This window comes from Lactuca virosa, chromosome 6 (assembly GCF_052849685.1).
Source record: "Lactuca virosa cultivar CGN04683 chromosome 6, Lactuca_virosa_CGN04683_v6, whole genome shotgun sequence".
NCBI lineage: Eukaryota > Viridiplantae > Streptophyta > Magnoliopsida > Asterales > Asteraceae > Lactuca > Lactuca virosa.
Window position 1 is genome coordinate 194,300,291 of NC_136431.1, and position 15,036 is coordinate 194,315,326.

Genomic DNA, 15,036 nt, shown 5'->3' on the forward strand with positions numbered 1-15,036 from the left:
TTTGTCCTTCCTAGAACTGACTTCATTTTCAGGGGTTTCAGGCTCCAACCATTCCCAGAACTTGCATTTTGGTCCTTCATTCTTTAAAAAAGTAACAAATTGCTTAAAGAAAGAAGATTAAATGAAAAGTAAAAAACATTTGATTTACCATGGAGTTAGGGCACAATCTGAATTTTTTTTCCTGGATTGTCTTTAGTTCGTGAAATTCGTACACGAGATGGTAACCCACAGTAACAAGGATTTTCAGGTTGAAATTCAGCATTTCGTTTGGAAGAAATAGAAGAAGAAGAAGAAAAAGCATCCATGTCGATCTAGGGCAAAAATGATGCAGTACTGCAGCTTTGCAATTAATAAGCCCAGTTTACGCCACATAATGCCACGTAATATCCACATAAGCAGTAACCTACAACAACCGGTATCGAGGGTTTTGGTGAGCAGGATTATTAAGTTCAATGGTATAATAAAGACAAAAAAAAAATAAGAGACCAAATGAGTACTTATCGAACACTTTATTACCCTCAAAGGTCATTTTCCCTATTAATAATCAAGAATTATAATAATTACTTTTAAACAATTTTCTTTCTCTAGGAACCTCTTAAGTTACAAAATGATTCCACAAAATAATTCAACGTTATGAAGATAAACCAAGGAAAACTAGAAATGACTATTTATATTTATAGTGGTGTAACCTCATGAGTCATAACTCATGATAAATGATATTTTCAAAGGCTTTATGTATTATGTCTAACATTTTTATGTTTTCATAATGTCCTTCTATTACAATCGGCTAGCCAAAGAGAATTTAAGTGTTAGCCGATGGCTGAATCTTGTTGTGACAATACGTTGTATCGCACAATTTGACTCACGTGCTTATTTGTTGAATTAATTTTCAGACACTTTGTAGATTATTTTTTTTCTCATGTTGACTCGCAAACATTAGATCGCAGGGTGTGGGTGAGAAGTCTCCTTCACATTTTCCTTGCCACGCCATCAATTTTTTTTTGAACCGGCAAATATAATATATAATCTACTCCTAAACTAACACCTAAATTCACATATGTCCACGACGAGACTTGAACCCTCGACCTCAAGGAAGGAATGCACCACCTTCTACCATTTGCTACCCCATTTGCTTGAAAATGTACATCGTGCGACATTCCAAGGTAGATATCGTTGAATACGGCGGGTTTTTTGGTTTAGATCGTGCACATGATGTTTCGTCTAGTCGGTTTTGAAAGTATGCAACCGTTTTCGCTATGACGGAACCGATAAGTTAGCCTCCTCTTGAGCTGTCGAATCGGATGATGAAGATGATGACATTTTGATTAATATTTTTTGGAGAGAGTAAGAAGGTATGAGTTAAAAAAATGTTGGGTGTTGTGGTATTTATAGTGGGGGAATAGGAAAAAAAAATTATATATATATATATATATATATATATATATATATATATATATAACCGTTAGAACCCAAAAAAAAAAAAAAAAAAAATTGAACAGCCAATCAGATGTGGAGTGAGAATGCGGCAACCCCTCCCCCCACCTCCTCCCCGCACCCCCGGTGCGGTGTTCATCGGAGCGGGAAACGCCCCATCCCTCCTTCCCGCACCGGCTCCGTCCACCCTTAGAAGAACTGATCCCACGTGTTAGTTGCAATGAGTACACACATGCACACGCGAAAATGGTGCTTAAAGTCTTGTTGAACCCAAATGATGCTTCATATGAGTTGTGTAGTTGATACGGTTTATTAAAATTGCTTGTAGTTCACGCCCTTGAAATTAATTTTCTTTTGGTCTATGCACATGCGCTTGAACATACATCGGTATAATTTTGATGTAAATCGGTTGGTCCCATAATAACCCATGTGAACATGAAGGGCAGGAAATATGTGTTTCTTCTAATGCTTTTGTAGTTTTTTTTGTCTATGTAAACCCATGAACCTTTTTCATTCGATAAATTGCATTAGTACAATTTTGTTTTCTATCTCCCTTTTTTGTATTATCTGAGTATTATATTTATCTTTATTTGGATTTACTTTATTATTGTTTTGACAACTCTTCTTTTTGTCCTTTATTGTAATGTATGTAAACCAAGCAAGGTAATTACGACCATACTTTATCCTTTTTATTTGAAAATCAGACAATGCCATGTACGAATTAGGAATCTCACCGTGTGACCATTCAAGAGAAAATCAAAACAAAATGTTTGAATTGTCCTTGCGTATTAGATATCAACCAAATAATGTCCTTTTTAGGTAATCATTACAATTACATATTGGATGCATGCAATATTTCATTCACAATTTTTTTCATTACATGTTAGTTGCATAACTTAGGGTCGTTTGTAAGATCAAAATAATAACCATACTCTTTAATCACGAATCCTTTCTTCTACCTTAAAAAATAAACTACATCTCAAATTTTTATTGCTCTCTGTTGAATAATGTGAAAACCCTTAATTAAGGTTACGTGTATTAAAACAATATATATATATATATATATATATATATATATATATATATATATATATATATATATATATATATATATGATACAAGTTACACAATGGGTCCCTAAACTATACAACGAATAAAATATAGCTAAACTATTTAACACACCCCCGTAGTTTGAACTGTGGAATCTCTAATGTTTAAACTATTTCTAATATCAAGAGATAATTGAGTAGGTGGACCATTTGTGAAGATATATGCATACTGATAAGTGGAAGGGACATGTAAAACAAGCACATGACCAAACATAAGTCAATTTCCACATGTTTGGTTCTTTGATGATGAATTGGGTTAGACGCTAGATAAGTGGCACTAACATTATCACAAAAGACAATTGTGACACATGAGAGAAGACAATATAACTCAAGGAGAAGATTACGAAGCCATGCAGTTTCAGCAACCACATTTGCTACCCCCCCCCCCCGGTACTCGGCTTCGGCGCTAGAACGCGAGACAACATGTTGTCGTTTAGAGAACCAAGAGACGAGGTTATCTCCGAGATAAACACAAAAACCCGAGGTGGACCAACGCGTGGTAGGGCAGCCAACCTAGTCAGGATCAGAATAAGAGATCAACCCATCAACATTTGACAGACAGATAAGAAGACCATGCGTCAACGTACCTTGAAGGCGCCACATAATACGTTTTGAGAACATGAAAGTATGGGACACGCGGATCATGCATGAAAAGACAGACCTGTTGCACAACATACACAATATCAGGACGAGTGAAAGTCAAGTATTGCAAAGCTCAAGCAAGACTACGATAGAGGGTAGGATCAGGTACCAGATCATCACCATCAACAAGTTTGCTTTTGGTGTCAGCAGGGGTACTAAAGTGATTGCACGTGGTCATATTGGTACGAGCAATGATCTCCTTATCAAAGGACGATTGAGAAAGAAAGATGACAGAAGAGTTACGAGTGGCAGAAACACTAAGAAAGAACGAACTAGGACCAAGATCAGACATTGGGAACCCAGAGGAAAGCTGAGAAATAACCTGGGAAATGAGAGTAGGAGAGGAGGCGGAAAGAATAATGTCGTCAACATATAGAAGGATGTAGATATTAGCGGGGCCGCGATGATAGGTGAAGAGAGAGCAATCAGATTTGCTACTGATAAATCCAAGCGTGGAAAAATAGATAGCAAAACGCTGATACCAAGCACAAGGAGCTTGCTTTAGCCCATAAAGATCTTTACGTAAACGACAGACATGATCTGGAAATTGACTGTTGACATAGCCAGGAGGCTGACCCATGTAAACAATCTCAGTTAAATCACAGCAAATGAAAGCATTTTTTACATCAAGATGATGGATGGGCCAATTACTAGAAATGAAGATGCTGAGAACAGTGCGGATGGTGGTTGGTTTGACAACATGACTGAACGTGTCATCAAAATCTAGGCCCGCCTGCTGAGAAAAACCTTGAGCAACTAGGCGACCTTTGTATGATCCAAACGACCATGGTTGTCAAAATTGTGACAATACAACCATCGACAACCCACAATATTGGTAGAAGGGTGTTTTGGAACAAGTTCCCAAGTGTTGTTGGAGAGAAGAGCAGACATATTGGAGTACATAGTTGCACGCCAATGTGGATCACACAGAGCCAGAGCCATGGAGTGAGGAATAGGAGATATATCAGAGGTGGCAGATAGGTTGAAGGGATCTTCTACGAGATATGGTGACCATAGGGTGCCCAAAAGGAGGAGGAGGACTGGAGATGGTTACGTGTTAGATGGAGAAGGTGAGATAGGAGTTGAGGACCAGTAGGAGAGGAAGAGTCTGATGGAGCAGAAGTAGCCGACGATGAAGTAGTCCGATGAAGCAGAAGTGGCCAGCGATGGAGTTAGAAACGTAGATAATGGAGAGATGAAGTCATCAGAATCAAAGGAAGCATAGTCAGGAGGAGGATAATGATGAAAATCATAATAAGGGAAGTGAGATCCATCAAAGATTACATGACGGGATAAGATAACTTTTGAGTTATGAGATCAAGACAATGATATCCACGGTGGTCACTGCATGGACCAAGGTAAACACATGCAGAAGAGCTAGGAGCAAGTTTATGAGGAGTTGTCGAAGATGTATTGGGGTGACAAAGACAACCAAAAACTATAAGATGAGAGTAGGTGTGAGAGAAGCCAAAAAGAAATTCAAAAGGGGTTTTAAAGTTTATGGTAGAAGTAGGAAAAAGATTGAACGTATGAGTGGACGATAGAAGGGATTCAACCCAAAACTTAGGGGGAATGGATGCTTGAAACAACGATGTACGAACCATACTATTGATGGTTCGAATGGTGTGTTCAAATTTTCCATTTTGTTGTGAGGTATATGGACAAGAAAGACAAATTTTTATACCATGATTTGTAAAGATATCCAAAAGGGGCTGACTATTAAATTCACGCCCATTGTCACATTTGAAAAGTTGTATGTCAGTTTTGAATTGATTAAGCACATAAGATCGAAAGTTTTTAAAAACATATCAGATTTATACGAAATGGAAAACCCCAAAGGAAATGCGATAAATCATCCAGTAAAAGATCATAATATTTAAAACCACTAATACTTGAGATTGGAGAAGTCCAAAGATCAGAATGTATAAGTTCAAACACACAAGACGTGTGTCACACCCCAAAACCGAGAACGGCGGAATACGTTATGGGGTGGAGGACGTCATGTACAGTATCATAACAATGCATAATAGTAAAGACAAGTAACAACATCCATTGCATTAATATAATAATTGTAATACAAGCGTGTTCTGTACAGTTTGTTAGACACCAAAAGTATAATCAAAATAAAGAGGAGTCTTGTATGTGCTCCATCTTCTCAAAAGCTGCATCTGTACCTGTCTACTGATGACCTGAGAATACAAGTTATTTTGAAAGCGAGTATCAGCATAAAGCTGGTGAGTTCATGAGTATTTAGTGTCATTGCTTATATAAAAATGATTACAACCATGTAGTATAATAATTGATCTCAATGTTGGAAAATAGTATGCTCCCTCGGAAAACCCTATGTTTTCCAGTAAAAGTGGTCTTCTACCAAGACCCGGTTGTATGTATGTTTGATCCTTTGAAAATGTAAAAGTTCTCCCAGAGAAACTATTAGTAGGAAAATATAGTTTTAGACTTCATTCATGTAAAGTAATTGGGAAAATAGTGTTTTACCCCAGCAGTATCACTGCCAGCTAATGAAATGAAAATGCAGACTCCAGGTAGTATTAAATGTACAATACACCTCGGGGAGTCTGTTTTGCCTTTAATTCTTAATGTATTAATTAAAGGTCGAAATGTGAACTTGTATGTAACCATGCTGATTGACGATCGAATCCCTGATGACCCTCCGAGTCATCTATGGAAATGTGAAATTTTGTCACCCCTGGGCCTAGTCGGCTCGGACTGTAGCTAGCAGTCGGGATGTGGGAGTGTCTGTCCCGTATAGATCTATACACATAATGCCCGCTCTCCCTCCAGGAGACTCTGGTTACACGGTGATAGCACAGTGAAGTGTCGTATCGAGAGATAGTATGTCCCATTCTGTTGTAGTATGTTCTCTTTGTATAATGTATAATGTACTTTCTGGTATAGTGTATAGAGTGTTCTCTTGTATAGTATATATTATTCTCTTTTTATAGTGTTTAACATGTATTGACTCATAACTGTTCGGACTCTGGTAGGTACCATTGTAATAGTATACACGTGTAGTAATCCTTAACTATACCTATTATAGTTAAATAGTAAGGTTGGTTGCATGCCTTTGATACACAAAGGTATTGAACTGAAGTGAAGACTTTAATATTCAACACGAATATATATAATATATAACTAAGAATTCAACGACAGTCGGACAGATAACAATATACCCTAAGTCCACAATCAAACAAGAACAAGAAGTAAGGTGAGCTATCAGTCCTAAGTCCTTCAAGTCTTACTTATATAAATATATTGGTGTAGATATGGTTTGGGAACAGAAGGAGTTTAAAAGAGTTTAGAATAGTTTTATAACAATTTAACATAAAAATGAATTTGATAATCATTTGAAACAGTTTGGTTGACAAAGCAGTTAAAAATATAGAAAATCCTTTTTGGTTGCAAGTTATAAATCACATGTGATTGATACTATAACTTATTTGATTCAACTTGTATTCCCCCCCATAAAAGCGTTTAAAAACATTTAAAAGGTTAATTAAGGGGTATGAACTCACCTGCAATGAGTGAAGTGGATGGAAGTGTCGGGTAGGATGCTAGGTGTCAAGTGAGGACTTGAACACACACACGGATCCTATGTAACATGTTGTGATACATAAATGTATCTAATTAGTTATTTAATCACTAATTAGGTAAGTAAAGACACTCTAATGCATGAAGACACTTTGTTTTCAAGTGCAAGGAGTGCTAAAGGTTGCATCTAAGGAGTGTATGGCCTCACTATGGAGTTTACACTTCAATTGGTTACACTTAAGTGTGTTTACGGTTTCTGGACCATTGTCCCCATGAGTTTACGGCCGTAAACTCATGGTAATGGTGCCATTGGGTGTTCAAAGGTCTTAAACTACTCAAGGAATTATGCTAGACTCGAATCCATGGCTTAGGAAGTGATTGGGGCTAGAAATGGACACTTCTTGGAGTTTACGGTCCTTGGACCACTCCCTTAGGAGTTTACGGCCGTAAACACATGAGTTTACGGTCGTAAACTCATGTTGGTTCATTTATCTTGTGTTTTGGTGGTTCTAGGCTATGCATGCAAGGTTCTAGTCACTTACACAAGCATAGGAAGGTTTTTAAGGCACTTAAACATTCTTAGAAGGTATTTACGGTTTTGGGAGGCCTCCCCAAACCGTAAACTCATGTTTGTCTCATCCTTACACGTTTTTGGGGTTCCTAGTTCATGCATGTAAGTCCTTAGTGCATTATTCAAGCATTGGAAGGAGTTTGGGGCTTCAAAACCCTTCTTTGGGGTGTTTACGGTTTTGGAATGTTCCAAAACCGTAAACCCATGTTCTTGGGGTTTTTGGGTGTTTAATCCATGAATACTAAGCCAATAACTAGTTAGATGAAGTATACTTACTTATAGGAAGCTTGTAGAGGTGATTTAGGACTCAAAAACGCAAATGTGTTCTTGGTGTTCTTGAAGATTTGAAGATTCTTTGAAGATTTAAGTGAAAATCGGAATCCTTTGGATGAGAAGGTGTAGAAACACTAGATTAAGTGTTGTTTAAAAGGATCTAGGAGGAAAACTTACATTTTTGGGCGGATTTGGAAGAAGAAGATGATGATACTTGAGAGAAAAACTTGTGTTCTTGAGTGGAAGGTGGTAAAAAGTGAGGACAAGGGGTAAACTCATGTTGTATGCATGAGTTCTTGGAGAGAAGGGTGTTTACGGCCCAAACACCCCATGTTTGGCCGTGAACACCTAGTTAAGGTGTCAGGTTGTCCGGTTTATTACACGCCACTAATTACGTCACTTCCAATTAATAAATTGTTTGATGAAAAATAAAATAAAACACCAAACGGGTTTTAATCCGGCCAAAATGCATTTGAAATGTTTTTGAATATTATTATTTGACGTATTTAATCGTGGAAATTATACAAAGAAATTTCGGGTTGTCACAACGTGGTAGTATGTGACGATGTAAAAGGTAAACAACAATGTTTTCCTAACTGACAAACATGACATAATGTAGAGTCTTTGTTGGGACACGAAATAAAATTACGCGAGTGAAGAAACTGAAAAATAGATGAGCTAGGGTGACCAATCCGTCTATGTCATGTGTCAAACTAAACAACAACATTAGCATAGTCAGAGATGGACGCAACTGACGATGGAAGAACTGGATACATCTTGTGGTGATCATGGTTGCATCGTTGCAGAGATATACCTTTTTTAAGATCCTTCACAGTAAAACCAAAATGATCAAACTCGACAGAAACAGAGTTATCGGTAGTGAAGCAACGAACATAAATAATATTTTTAACAATTTTATTTGAAACAAGAACATTATTTAAAGAAAAATGAGTATTTGAGAAGGGAAAGACAGTTTGTCCAATAAATTGAACGGAAAGGACAACATCATTACCAACCATAATGAATTTTGAAGTATATGGAGTTAGGGAGTGCATTATACCTTGGTTAAAAGTCATGCGCGAGCTTGCCCAGAGTCCATATAGTAATTGTTGTCGGGTGGTTGTTGAACGAACATAACTTGAAACACCGAGGCAAAATCCGCAAGTTGAGGTTACTCGTATTAAGAGACATGAACACCAAAGGACGTTTGAGATGGTTGTTGAGATGCCGAAAAATGTTGTCCATAGGCTTGCGAGAGTTGACCCGAGAATGGTGGAGTATGTTGTCCAAACAAATTATGCTGAGGGGGCTGTTGTAAGAAGTCGGGAGATGGTTTTTTTTTTTTTTTGCAGTTGTGTGTATGTAGGATTGATTGTGGACCAATCATTTTAGTTATTTTAAGAAAGTAATTAATGCATATTAAATGTTGAAGATTTAATTAATATTCACTATATCTTCAACATGTAATATGCATTAATTACTTTCTTAAAATAACTAAAATGATTGGTCCACAATCAATACTACATTTACACAATAGATAATTAGAACATAATAACATAACCATATATATATATATATATATATATATATATATATATATATATATATATATATATATATATGATGCAAATTACACAAGGGTCCTTAAACTATACATTATAGCTAAACTATTTAACATTCTCTTTGTGAACAAACAGTACCAAAAATTCATAATCTTCCACAACACTAACGGATGTTTTTAGGGGCCAGGGGTGGCCATGGCCCCCTGGTTTTGAGGTTCTTAATGCCTGCATATGTATATTTTAGTTATGAAATAATCAAAAAACGACTAATTTGCCTCCTTTTTTTTTGCTTCCTGTGTCTAATATAATATAACTTTTAAAATTTAGTAATGAGATAAAAAATCAACTAAACTTCCGAAAATCACTGGAAAAAAAATCAAAACATATCTTGTTTTATTAGACACACAAATAAACCAGAAAACGCGTTAACTCAATAAAGAAACTAAAAATCTAATCCAATTTACAATTTACAATTTAGTTTCGAGTTGAAAAAACCATAACCCTCTAAATCTTATTCCCTTCAAATCTCAAAGCCGATTGTCTAAAAGTCGCTGCCTAAAAAATCTCAAAACTAACCAGACAAATAACGCTGCCGCCGGAGTGTTCGCCTCCCCTCTCCTCTCCTCCTGTCGTGACCTCGTCGGATTACTCCGCCGTGCACACTTTTCGGTTGCCGATCTCCATCTCCGGTCTCCTCTCTGTCGGATGGAGTATACTGTAAGTACTCTTTATCGTTCTTTATTTCTTTCTCTTTATTTTTGTCATTATTAATAACAAAAATAGGCAATCGACTTTGTGAAGATAAATTGACAGCAGTTTTACTCTAAAAATTGTGCCGGATATAATGATATTTTACTGAATAAAAAAGTTATTTTACTTATTGGTGTTTTTTATCTTCTTACTTTAGTTATTAGTGAAATGCCAAAGAAACTTAGAAACACAAAAAAAACCCAAATTACAAAAATAGCCATCAAAATCGCAGATTGACTCAGTCTATCTGCGATTTTACTTGTCCATCTGTAATTTTGCGTCCATCTGTGATTTCCCATTTTCAGGGGTATAAAAACGTAATTTTTTTCTTCTTTCATTTTTCAAACTTTTTTTTAGAAACTCTCTCTCTCTAGAGGCACTATGGACGATTTCATTTTTCAAATAATTTTCAAAGTTTTTGTTGGAGAATTCATTTTATTAGAGATGTTTTAAACAAATGTTCCAAAGAAATAAGAACTAAATTTATAATTTTTTGCAAAACTTTATATATAATAAAGTTGTTTCGTAGTTAAACCCTATCAATTTTGTATTCAAAATTAAGAAAAAAAATTGAAAAAAAAAACGCAAAATCACAGGTGGGATGAGAGGAAATCGCAGATGAACTTCAATCAAAGATTGGGGTATTTATACGAAAAAAAAAAACAAAAAAAAAACGACCTGCGAACGTACAAGTCGCTAAAGCACGACTGTGCTTTAGCGACTTGTACGTTCGCAGATGGAATGCTAAAATCGTAGATGAGCTTAATCCATCTGTGATTTTCATGGCTATATTTGTAATTTGGGTTTTCTTTGGCTATTTTTCCACAAAGTAATTAAGGAATTTGGTTAAATTTGCAATTTTCTCTTAAAATAAAAACAAGAACATGTAAAAGTGTAAAATAGGTAATCAATATAAAAAAATTATACAGTGAAAATTATATTTATCAGTTAAGTTTTTACTTATCTTATTAGTATAAACTGTATATTTTGTAAAAAAAAAATGTTTTTGTTAGTATTTATTAATTATTATTTTACTTTTTTATTTGTTAATTTTAATTAATTAGTTATGTAGTGTATATCGACATGAAAAGACGATCTAATCTTGATTGGTTTGTTAAAAGAAAGCTTATACAAGTTATTGATCCTAAAAGATCACTAGAAATTGTTTTCGATGACAAAAGTTATTAGAGATTGTTTTGGATGAAAATATCCCCACTTTTAATATAAAATTTTGATATATCATAATAATGAACCAATTATACTTGTTTATATGGTTATGTTATGAAGTTTTGATTTCGGCCCCCTCCTTCTAAGACTCGTGTTCTGCCCCTGTTCCACAAGATGGTATAATTATGTATTTATGTGTATATATGTGTTTCGATATATAGTATTCAGCAAGTGAGTAAAAGATAACCAGAAAAAATGTTTGGAAAATATACATTTGAACCATCTTCACTTCTGGAATACTTTTTTCAAAAAATTCTAAGTTTTGTAATGTCTGCAAAATTGTTGTTTCTTAACTTTTACGTACTTTAATGTTGAAGTTTTTTGGTTCCATATTGAGAAATGATCACTAACTTTGTTGGACTTATCTTACTGGAACATTTGTACTTAGAAAAGTTTAAGCATCTTCAAATTTGACTTTTGGACGATTCTTTTGAATTGTTGTTCTCTTGAAATTGGTGGATCACCGTTTTTCCATATAAATTCGACATTGACCTTGGATTTAGTGATCTAATATGGTTTAAGTGTAGATTCAAGTGGTTCGAAATCCACAATATTGGTCACTTTTAGTTCATAATGATGAAGATGATGTTAATCTACCCGAATTATGGATTAGTCTTTTATCAATGATGTTGTTGGGATGTGAATTATGTTTAAACAAAGTTTTAACTTTATTGGTCCACCTAAGTTATTGGTAATAAAGTTAGGAAGTGTTGGATTGGAGTAAGCATGTTTTAAGGGTGATATAATGCAAAATTAGCAATTTTGGGCATAATTAGGCATCACTCGATCGTGTATTTGGCATGACCAAACTTCATGTGTAATTAGTTATCATTTTTGTAAAAAAAAATTAAAAAAAAATAATAATAAAAAATAAAAAAATAAAAAAAGGCCACTCAAGTTTAAAATATTAACATTAGAAAATTCGATATTAAATAAAACCATCAAATTTTTATAAACTTTAGGATTTTAGATTTTTGTGTCATTTTCAATAAAATCATGGGTCTAAAATCAAATACAATCATTAACTTTGATTTAAATTGATTTAGAGTTTAATATTCGCTCTAAATTCAAGAACAAAGTTGAAAAAGCGTCCATGGTCGCCACCATTACACTACTACAGTACAGATTCTTTCTTTCTTTTAACAATGGTGGCCAAAGCCAACAACCCTATGGAGAAGAAAAAAACCCTAGCGTTTTTCCTCTTCTTCCTTTTCAAATCTATATTCGCTGACGATGACTGCCGCCCGGCTTCCTGCGGCCCCACCGAACCTCAGGTCCGGTTCCCTTTCCGTCTCCGGGATCGACAACCATCTCGGTGTGGATTCCCCGGTTTTGATCTATCCTGTAACAAGAAAAATCGAACACAGCTGAAGCTTACATCGTCTCAATCATTCATCGTGAAACGAATTTCGTACACTGCACAGGTTTTAATCTTTTTATAGCCTTTCGATTTCATTTTGTTTCGGGGATACAAGTGGTTGTTTATGAGTTAAATCCGAATTGAAACTTGAATCGGAAATATAAGATCGAATAACGCTTCACAGGTCATCAGCATCGATCCTGACTTCTGCCGACTGGAGAGAATCGCCGATACCGAACTAACCGACACACCTTTCGATTTCAGTCCCGTGGAGAGCTACACTTTTTTCAACTGTACATCTCAGAATTTAGGATTCACGTTCCAGACTGTTCCGATGCTTCCTTTTCCCTGCTTAGGAAGCTTGAATCATTCGGTGTTCGCCGTTCGGACTGGATGGATCCCTCTCGGAGACATTCCGGCGAGCTGTAAACATATGTCGACGATCTCAATCCCGATTAGGCGATACGGCAATATCAGGAACGAATTGACGTTGATGTGGTTTAGACCGTATTGCAAATCTTGTGAGCTGGATGGTAGAACTTGTGGATTGCAGAGTGACGATGGAGAAACTGCTTGCTTCGGTTCTTCTTCCCATGGTGAGTTCCTTACTTCCTTTCACTGTACATCTTCTTATGCACAAGGTACTACTCCGAAACCTAGATTGCTTCTTGTTGAACATACCTTTACCTTTTTCAACTTGATTTCTGACCATACAACCATCCCAACAACCATCAAATTGAAGCAGGCAACTCGTAGATGATCTTACACCTAAAAACACTCTACCTGCTCAATTTACACATAAACATGTTTACGAAATTTGAATATACAATCAAAATTTAATAGTAATGAATCTCATATATTCGCATTCCAATATATGATCTATGATTTATATGTCCCACTTGTTACATATGTCAGTATTTTTATACTGTATTTGACATACTGATACTGATATACTGATATTTTCTTATAGCTATTCCAAGGGGTGCAATATACGGACTAAGTTTAGGCATCGGTATACCCGCATTAATATGCATCATTGGGCTCGCATTCTACACTTTTAGCAAAATGAGAAGCTACACCCACCGCCACCGAATCGACCTATTCTCAATCGCAATCACCCCACAACCACCATCAACCACCGGCCTAGACCGCCCCACGATCGAGTCCTACCCAAAAATCCTATGGGGAGAAAATTGTAATTTACCAAATAATGATCCCACTTGTGCCATATGCCTTTCCGATTACGAACCTAAAGAGGCAATCAGAACAATCCCGGAATGTAATCACTATTTCCATGCCGATTGTGTCGATGAATGGCTTAAGTTAAATGCCACCTGTCCTGTGTGCCGGAATTCTCCGGAAAGTTCTTCGGTTATGACACCGTGTTTTTCGGTGTCTTCGGATTCTTCGAATTCGTCACGTGGAATTGCTCGATGAAGGAATTTTGGTATGTTGTATGTGTATATTGTAATGTATAAGAAAAGAGATTTTATGTTGTAGGGTGTAGAAAATTTCCCTTTGTGGGATTTAATAGCCTTTTGGAATTTGGATGTTGTATTACTTGTATTAATAATTTACACGGAAAAAAACATTATCGAGTAACCTATACTCCTTTAGGAATTTTGTTATTATGTTAAACAAGGGTTTTAAGCCTATAGACCATTTTGTAATTTTATCTATTTCCTGTAAAGGGACAATTCTGTAATTTTGTCTTAAACCGGGATAATTTTAGTAATTTTTTTTTTGTCAAACACGGACCATTTCTGTCCTTTTTATCTAGTCAATTTGTTATTAGATTTTTTACCTATAACGGATTTGACTCCAGCAACCAAGTATTGCATTGCCATTTAAAAAAGGTAGCTCTATTAAAAGCATATAAATATAAATTTCTATTTATAAGATTACATTCTTCTTTACTCTCTTAACATTTTTTCCGACTAACACAAAATCTTTTTCTCTACGACTTGGCCACCTCAAAAAAATCTAATTCTCAGAGTTTCTAGAAAACTTATAACTGTTTGTGGGATTCGAAACAAGGACATATAATAAATGTTCGAGACTACCTAAAGTCGATTTCAAAAGGATAATCTAACTTCGTACCAATAAAATCTTGACTTTATAGTTTGATCGTATCGATAGCTTCTTTCTGCCATTCTATACGAGACATGACATGTTAGAGCCAATTTGATACCCTTAGATATGTGAAAGGAGCTTGAATAGTAGAGCACCCAACATTCCAACAATCCCACCATGTGCTCAACTTCATTCGACTCACCTCAACACCCAATAAATTGCTTTTTTTTTTTGCAAGTTGGGTTTCAACCATAAAGGAGATAAAAGCATCGTAAAATCCAAACAATGTTAAATTCGAGCACTCCCCAAGGATAATCGCATCATCTACATAGAAAATAAATGAGAAACCGTCATTCATTCATGACCAATGTCTGCACTGTCAAGATGTTAGTTAGTTGTTAGTCAAGTAGTTAGTCAAGTATGTGTTAGTTACAGATTCTGTTAGAGAGTTAATCTGTTGACTTTATTGTTGGCTCTCTTTCTATG

At 35.6% G+C, this 15,036-nt stretch overlaps 1 protein-coding gene across 1 annotated transcript; it reads left to right on the forward strand.

Moving 5' to 3' along the window:
• Positions 1-12,177: 12,177 nt before the first annotated feature.
• Positions 12,178-14,079, forward strand: LOC145121122 (putative RING-H2 finger protein ATL21A). The gene is made up of 3 exons (XM_079056903.1): positions 12,178-12,541; positions 12,662-13,073; positions 13,448-14,079. Exons 1-3 carry the CDS (start codon positions 12,263-12,265, stop codon positions 13,912-13,914), a joined length of 1,158 nt encoding a protein of 385 aa, XP_078913029.1. The 5' UTR covers positions 12,178-12,262; the 3' UTR covers positions 13,915-14,079.
• The last annotated feature ends 957 nt before the right edge of the window (positions 14,080-15,036 follow it).